General features: G+C 49.2%; 1 protein-coding gene across 1 annotated transcript; it reads right to left on the bottom strand.

Moving 5' to 3' along the window:
* Positions 1 to 289: 289 nt before the first annotated feature.
* Positions 290 to 8,335, bottom strand: LOC125449826 (zinc transporter ZIP1-like). Its single transcript, XM_048525749.2, has 3 exons — positions 7,986 to 8,335; positions 6,913 to 7,040; positions 290 to 2,153 (listed from the first exon to the last, which is right to left on the bottom strand). Exons 1-3 carry the CDS (start codon positions 8,155 to 8,157, stop codon positions 1,476 to 1,478), a joined length of 978 nt encoding a protein of 325 aa, XP_048381706.1. The 5' UTR covers positions 8,158 to 8,335; the 3' UTR covers positions 290 to 1,475.
* Positions 8,336 to 8,365: the final 30 nt, after the last annotated feature.

Genomic DNA, 8,365 nt, shown 5'->3' with positions numbered 1-8,365 from the left:
AAAAAGTGAAGGCAAATGACAAGAGGGACTTGTGAACTGTGCTAACATTTGTCAGATAGTGAACCTGACTGGTCGAGAAGTTTGAAGCTAAAAGATTTATATTGTTTTATTGAGGAAAACTACAGGTATTTCCACTCAGGGATCAATGACAGTTGTTTCTCAGCCCACAATGAGGAGAGTGCAGGTCTCCTAAAAGCCAGAAAGATGTTCTCAACATCAAATTATGAACAGTGACCAGGAGCAGGAACCGGAACCCTGACTGATCTCCACCCTCCACACCGCGCCCCCCCCCCCCCCGCCCCACCAACTTGCCTTCTCTCGAATATATGGGTCCACGACAGTGACCTGGTGCAGGGACCCTCCTTCTAACACAGGGGCCAGTGGACAGTTAAGAACATGTACATGAACAGGTTGAATATAAAGCATATTAACAGGTGTTAGAAGCTAGATTTTAAGCAATTAAACAGCATTGAAGTAGGCTCCTGTAAGTGTATATCTGTTCTAGTAATCAAATGTTTAAAAAGTGACTATTTTCCAAAAAGATGAAACTAAGTTTTTTTCCAGAAAAGACAGTGTATTTTTAAAAAAAACTCTTTTCCAACCAGCCCTTTGCCCATTCTCAGTTCAGTTTAAATAATTAACAGCGAGCTAATCCAGAGCAAACTCAGTTATCAAACACCGAATAATGGAGATCAATCTGGCTTGTCTCTTCCCACCCACCCCCCCACCAACCCTGGAGATAGGCCAGTGGCAGTCTCCTCTTTTCCCCCAGTCACATTATTTCATTCAATGCTCTGATCTGCGGTCCTCCTGTAAACGCAGGACTCACCCGAGACAGGCCGTAATTCCTGAGAGCAAACAGCATGCCATTTGTGAGCCCAGGTGCTGTGGTTAAAATGTACCCAGCTCCAATTGGTACTGACTCTGTACGCTAAAACTTTAGCCACTTAACAAGCAGTTTTTGAAAATTCAGGCTCACCCCCAGCAGCAGCCTACGATTCCTCGAGTTGACTGTCAGTCTAAAAGGAGCTGGTCCCTCTGACAATAGGCTTCCAGCATGGGTGAGAGTTAGGCAAGAAAATTCACTTGCACGAGAGGACACTGGAATTTAAACCTAACACTGAGGGAGGTTAAGGATTGATTGAGGGTTTTGAAAAGGAACTGATAGGGTAGATGGAGAGAAACATTCCCCACTGGGTGATAGAGCATAGGAGAAGGCAGCAGAATCTGAAACATGAGGAGGAGCAGTGGAGGAAATACAGAAGGGTTAGAAGAGCTGAAGAGGCCAGCTCGATCACACATTAAGAGAGAAACAGCCAAGGTAGAGCAAGTGATGAGGGTACAGTTCAGACACAATAGCATCGAATGAATGAATGGGTCCACACTGCTGTGGAGGGAACTGGAATGGAGCTGTAGGGAAGACTAAGGGTCATTCGAACTGAGTGTGAGAGCTGACCGTGGTGGGACTATTGCATTTATACCTGAATAAAAAGGACCCCAGTAACCAACGCAAACCCCAGGATCAACATGATGACTTTGCACAGACGCTGGTGGGGCGAGTTGAGTTCGTGAGGCAGGATTTCCATGAAAGTTACGTAGATGAAGGTTCCAGTGGCTACTCCCTCCAGCACACATCGAACCAGCTGGTGGTTGGAGTCCTCCGTCACAGCAATGCCCACACCAGCCCCCAGGGGGGACATGATAGCAAAGACCAGCACACAGCTGACAACTACTGTCCACTTCAGCCGACTCTGAACCAGTTTCAACGTCAGGCTGAAGGCGATGATACACTTGTGGACCGACAGGGCGATGCAGATCTCCACCACCTTGGAACTGGTCTCCTGTAGCCCCACTGCCAACCCCTCAAAGACAGAGTGCAGGGCCAGCGCCAGCACCAGAACCAGGCAGCGGATGGCAGAGTGAGAGTTGAAATCCACATGGAGGTGGGGCCCAGCTCCTTCCCACTGAGCTCCACTCCCGCCCGAGCTGAGGTGGTGCTGAGTGTGTAGGTTCCCACTGGCCGACCTGCCCAGCAGCGACTGGGTCTCCTCAAGGTAACTCGATTGGTCACGGCACGCCAACACAATTTGCTCCATGATCAGCACCAGGAAGAAGCCCATGACCACGATAAAGAGCGGCAGGGGGAACTGCAGCTGGAATACAAACACACACAACCACACGCACACACATTAAAGCAGCAGGAATCACTAATGCTTGTGCTCACTACAGTATAACAGATAACTCCAAAGTGGAACTGGCAAAGAAAACACTGCTGTTTTGAATATACAATATGACCAGGCTCAATTCACTGGGCAGATCCAGGACAGGTTAGAGACAAAAAGCCAAGACAGTCTAGAGAGCTTTACTTCAAAATCACGAGGGACACTGATAGGGTGAATAACCACGGTGCTTTCCCCCAGGGTGGCAGAAGACCAAAACTTGAGGGGCATAGGTTTAAGGGGAAAGGACCCAAGGGGTAACGTTTTCACACAGAGGGTGGTGCATGCATGGAACGAGCTGCCAGGGGAAGTGGGTGAGAGCTGGTACAATTACAACATTTAAAAAAAGTTCTGGATGGGTACATGGATAGGGAGGGCTCAAAGGGATATAGGCCAAATGCTGGCAAATAGGACTAGATTTATTTAGGATATCTGATTGGCATGAACATGTTGGACCTAAGGGTCTGTTTCCATGTTGTACAGCTCTCTGATTCCACTTTGTATCTAACCCTTTGCTGTCCCTGTCCTGCGAGTGTTTGATGGGGACTGTAGAGGAAGCTTTACTCTATCTAATTCGATGCTGTCCCTGTTCTGGGAACGTAGAACGATCTCTGGGTAGGAGAGATTTATCAATGGATCTGGGCAAGATGGAGTGGTCAATTGGGGTGACACGGTGGCTCAGTGGTTAGCGCTGCTGTCTCTCAGCACCAGGGACCTGGGTTCGATTCCAGCCTCGGGCAACTGCCTGTGTGGAGTTTGCACATTCTCCCCATGTCTGCGTGGGTTTCCTCTGGGTGCTCCGGTTTCGTCCCACAGTCCAAAGATGTGCAGGCTAGATGGACTGGACATGCTAAATTGCCCGTAGTGTCCAGGGATGTTTAGGTTAGGGGGATGGGTCTGGGTGGGATGTTCTAAAGGTTGGTGTGGACTTGTTAGGCCAAAAGGGCCTGTTTCCACACTATAGAGCTTCTATGATAAGTTATGACCTTATTGAATGGGAGCAAACACAAGGGGTCAAAAGGTCAACTGCTTTTTCCTCTCTCTCCCTCCCTCACACGTTATTCACTAATCTGACAAAAATCAATCCTCTGAGTGACTGCACAAGCTATTGTGCAAATGCTGAAAGAGTATTGAGTAATTACTGACTTAGCTGGACACAGTTTGCGAATACAAGATGTGCAAGACTTTCCTTCCGGGAGACATATGGCCACCAACTACAGGCTGTTCCCTCATAGACCCGAGAGGCTGATAAACTGATGCCCAGCAACCCGAGTGAAACTGTCTCCTCCAACTTCTCACTCAATTACAACAGCCAGAGCCCAGCTCCCGACCCACGGAGTGCCAGCTCGCTGTGTCCCTTCACTGGGTAAGGAATATTTTCCTTCAGTTGGTGGAGGGGAAATGGAGAGCACGTTCAGAGTGCTGAAGATGATTGGTGGTGTCACAGGTAAACAGGGCAGTGAAGGTGGCGTTTGGCACACCTTCCTTCTTCAGTCAGAGCATTGAGTACAGACGTTGGAACATCACTTTACAGCTACACAAGATATTGATAAGGCCCCACATGCAGCACTACATACAATTCCAGTCACCCTGCTACAGGAAGGATGTTATTAAACCGGAAAGGGTGCAAAAGGGATTTATAAGGATGTTACCAAGCCTGGAGGGTTTGAGTTACAGGGATAACCTGGGACTTTGTTCCCAGGGCCGACAGAGGCTGAGAGGTGACTCTCTGGGGGAAAAGAGAAGGGATTTCCTCGACTCTGTCCCTACTCTTGGGGCAGGAGCGGTAAGCGGTCAAAGTGTGGAATAAACAATTGAATGCAAAGGAAACTAAGAAAAAAACCAAACCCCCTGAGCTCCATTCCCACCAAATGGAAACGGGACCATGGTCTGAAACAGTCAGAGAGAAAACGTTCCTTTATCCATTGCAAGTGAAAATAAAGGTCCCCTTACGCTGACACCATTCAGCTCTTCTGGGGCAGCGTCAACACTGGGTTAAAGGAAAAGCCCCTTTGGCTCTTTCAAGGGTTCCCTACCCACCCCGTCTCCCGAATGCCATACGAACGGATGATATTTGATGTCAAGGGGGGGGAGCTTGAGCAGATTGATGAATTAAAACTTGGTAACAGATGGAACTTTGAGCAGCAATGGAAGAAGACAATGGTGAAACTGATCCAACAGGCTGCATTAGAAATCAGTCGCAGCTCTCGACAGCGAGTGTGGTGATCGTCCGAGATGGAAATCACAAGTGCATCAGTGAATGGATAGGCACAGGAAGAGTTGTGATGTGGAGGCAGGATGGGTGACTCAAATGGAGAGTGGAGGTTAAGAATGGTCAGTGACTTATAATGGAGAGCTGACATCAGGTGGTTAATGGTACAGAACTTGTCGGTGTGACATCAGCAGGTTAGTCATTTCCTCTGTGTTCAATCTGACTGACCTCAGTCACACCATAGCACAACAACATCACCAATTCCCAGGTCACAGCTCACCCACAATGAGCACTGCGGGTGAACACTTTCCCCCCCACTCGCGACTGCTTCACTCCTACCATTGCTCAAGTGGCTCACTCAGCAGATGGCATCGGAAGTCAGAGAACACACCATTGCAAACGGAAATCCTGCCATGTACACATGGTCTTAACAGAGGAAGAAACTGCCGTGGAACAGGAAGGACTGTGTTCACTGCAGCTATTCACCTGGTTACAATGACAGCGCAACAAAACTGCCATCACCCTGCCTGCCAAATCCACCAGCTGAAATCTGTGTGTGTAGCCTGGGCAGAAAAGCTCAGTGCAATAGCAGAGGAGTGCAGCTTGGTCAGAGGGCCCAGCCTTTTACATGGGATGTTAAATCAGGGTCCCATTCTACAGAGGGAAACATAAAAGTTCCTGTGGTACTGTTAGAAGCAGCAGTGGAATTCTCCTTTTTTTTTAAAAAAAAATGCTTCCAAATCAACTTAAAATTAGGTTTTATGGTCACATGTACTCGGGTACAGAGATATAGGTGTCCAGCAAAAAGTGTAAAAAGTCACCACTTTGAGCACCAGCTTGGGTCCATAGATATGTAGGTACAAAAATCTTAGGTATAAAATTAGAAAAAATAAGATAAAAGTTCTGCAATACAACCACTTTAAAAACAGGAAGACTGTCTGTCTGTCTTAAAGACACTCAAATGACTGGGCCTCTACAGCCTTCTGCGATAATGAGCCCCACAGATTCCCCACCCTCTGGCTGAGGAAATTCCTCCTCCTCTCTGTTTTAAAGGGTTGTCCCTTCACTCTGAGGCAGTGCCCTCAGGTCCTCATCTCTCCAACTGGCAGAAACACCACCTCCAAATCCGTGCTACTGTTCTGAACTGAAAATAAACTGACACTAAGTCTCCCTTTAGTCTTAAATGGAGAGAAAATGGAAAGTAAAGCTCTCTGTACTGAAAATAAACTAAAATTAAAGTTCCCTTGACAACATCCCCATCAACCATGGATGGGACAGGAACAGCAGTGGGATTAATTAGCGTAAGGCTCTCTAGGCTGTTTTATGAAAACAGGAGATCAAAAATAATAATGTAACAACCCATACTGGAGCACTGTATCAAAATCAATCTGAAGCTTATACAACCAAACAGAAACTTACTAAAATTGAAATAGCTGTGTCTGAGGTGACGATATACCCTAGCCCCTGTAGTTGCCACCTATCTCAAAAGGCCTCTGCCATACTGGTGAGGGCCACACGTTCTGTCCACAGGGACACCCAAACACAAACGTAACTGCCAAGCGCATTCACTTTACCCAAGCCTCTCATATGTTTTAATCAGATCCTCCCTCATCCTTCTAAACTCCACCGACTCGACCAGAGTCCTCTACCACTCCCTGTACGACAAGACCTTCATTCTTGCAAAATTCAGCTGCACCCTGTTCAATGCCAGAAAATCCCTCCTTCAATACAGAGCCCAAAATATTCCAAAGCAGTCTGACCAGACCCTTATGCAGCCTCAGCAGTACATCTCTGCTCTTGTACTCTAGACCCCTTAAAATGAAAGCTGACATGTATTTCTATTTCTTAACCGCGAACCGAACCAGTTTGTTAACCTTAACGGAGTTCTGAACTAGGACTCCAAAGTCCCTTTGAGCTTCAGATTTCCAAAGCCTTTTCCTGCTTAGAAAATAGTCTATTTGTCCTACCAAAGTGCAGACCCACACATCTCCCACATTGTATTCCACGTGCCATTTCTTTGCCCACTCTCCTAGTATGTTTAAGTCTCTCTGCAGCCTCCTTGTTTCCTCAGCACTGTCTCTCCAGCTCTCTTGGTGTCACCTGAAAACTTAGCAACAATGCTCTCGGTTCCATTGTCTGGATTGTTAATGTATAAAGATCACTTTATCCACATTCACTGCCTTCTACCAGCCAGCTAATCCCCTATCCATGCTAGTATCTTACTCCTAATCTCTGATCTTATTTAGCAGCCTTCTGAGAGGCACCTGGTCAAAGGCCTGCCTGAAATCCAAACAAACAGATCACATGCACTGGCTTGTTAATTCCTCAAAGAATTAGAACAGATTTGTCAGGCCACGCTGATTCAGCCCTATTTCACCATGCTCCATGGAAACATGGTCTTGGGTTTGTACAGGGTGAATGTATAAATGCTTGACAAATCTGTGATATCAGACACCTGGGGTCTATTTAAATAGAACTCACTGTGATTTTCATCTTGTCCAGCACTGCAGCCATGTCAGACAGGAAATCTGGAAGCAAATCCAACAGGCATGTGGCTAGGAATACACCACCCGCCAAGCAGCTGAGGAGACCGAGAATTTGCCGTTGACCTGTCACGGAAGGATTCAAAGTCTTCAATGAATGTTAGGTATTTTAAAAAGTAAAGCTCCATCAACATCCAGCTGAACTAAAACACTGGGCAATTTAGGGCCAGGGTGGGTGGGGGCAGTGGGGTGTGGAATGACTCAGGGGAAGGTCACAATTTCATTGAGAATAATAGATCCCAGTGCTTTGGGGAAAAAGAAGGCCACAGTCACACAGTCAGACCTCATCTGTCAAAAGCTGCATGTTTTGCACCCCCAGCATCTTCCCTATCTCACTCCTCCTCCTCCTCCTCCTCCCCCCAGAGGGGGTCCATCTCTTCCCCCCTCCCCTCCACCCCCATCCTAGGAGAGGGTTCATATCTTCTGCCTCCTCCTCTGGAGGGGGTCCATCTCTCTGACCCCCCCCCCCTTCTCCAACTGCCCCCCTCCTCCCCCCCCCACACATCCAACCTCCTCCTCCCTTCTCTCCTGCCTCCCTCTACCCCCCCAAAGAGAGGGTCCATCTCCCCCCCCCCCTTCTCCAACTGCCCCCCTCCTCCCCCCCCACACATCCAACCTCCTCCTCCCTTCTCTCCTGCCAACCTCTACCCCCCCCCAAAGAGAGGGTCCATCTCTTCTCTCCCCCCCCCACACACACACACACACACACACACACACACACACAATCTCCTCCTCCCTTCTCTCCTGCCAACCCAAGAGAGGGTCCATCTCACCAACAACTCCCCCAACACATCCAATCTCCTCCTCCCTTCCCTCCTGCCAACCCCCACCCCGCCAAGTGAGGGTCCATCTCTACGACACCCCTCCCCCCCCCCCCCCCCATATCTCCTTTTCCCTCTCTCCGCCCCCGCCCCGTGAGAGGGTCCATCTTTCCCCCACTGTCCCCCGGGGAAGGGGGGGCCCTTTATTCCCCTCCAGCTACCAGGGACCGTCCTCCCCGCCCCTCCTTGCCTGCGCTCCCGGAACCTCCGGCTGCTCTCCGGAACACGCAGAGGGGCAGCAGGCCGCTCAGGACGGTCAGCACCAGCAGCAGGAACAGGGAGGCGACCTTCACCTCCAGGCTAGAGCTCATGGCCTGGCCCAGACCCGGCTCCAGAAGCTCTTTCCCGGGTCCAACCCTCATCTTCCCGAACACATGGGCTCCGCCAGCAACACTGGACGGGGACAGTCACGGCCAGGGACCTCTTCCCTGGCTCCCTCCGGCAAAAAAAATCACCGACCCACTGGGCCGCAAGGCCCTGATGGACCCCAGCCTCAGCCAATCAATCACGTGACCTGTACTGAGTGACAGCGAATAAACCAATCGATACTCACTACATGGAGGCGTTTGA

This window comes from Stegostoma tigrinum, chromosome 47 (assembly GCF_030684315.1).
Source record: "Stegostoma tigrinum isolate sSteTig4 chromosome 47, sSteTig4.hap1, whole genome shotgun sequence".
NCBI classification, from domain to species: domain Eukaryota; kingdom Metazoa; phylum Chordata; class Chondrichthyes; order Orectolobiformes; family Stegostomatidae; genus Stegostoma; species Stegostoma tigrinum.
This window is presented reverse-complemented; position numbering and strand designations above follow the sequence as displayed.

Excerpts from the sequence above, each read along its gene's own strand:
- LOC125449826 (XM_048525749.2), bottom strand. The coding sequence starts at position 8,157 with ATGAGGGTTGGACCCGGGAAAGAGCTTCTGGAGCCGGGTCTGGGCCAG. Across the intron at positions 7,041-7,985 it reads CGGAGGTTCCGGGAGCGCAG|GTCAACGGCAAATTCTCGGT; the intron begins GCAAGGAGGGGC and ends CTTCCGTGACAG. Across the intron at positions 2,154-6,912 it reads TGGACAAGATGAAAATCACA|CTGCAGTTCCCCCTGCCGCT; the intron begins GTGAGTTCTATT and ends TTTGTATTCCAG.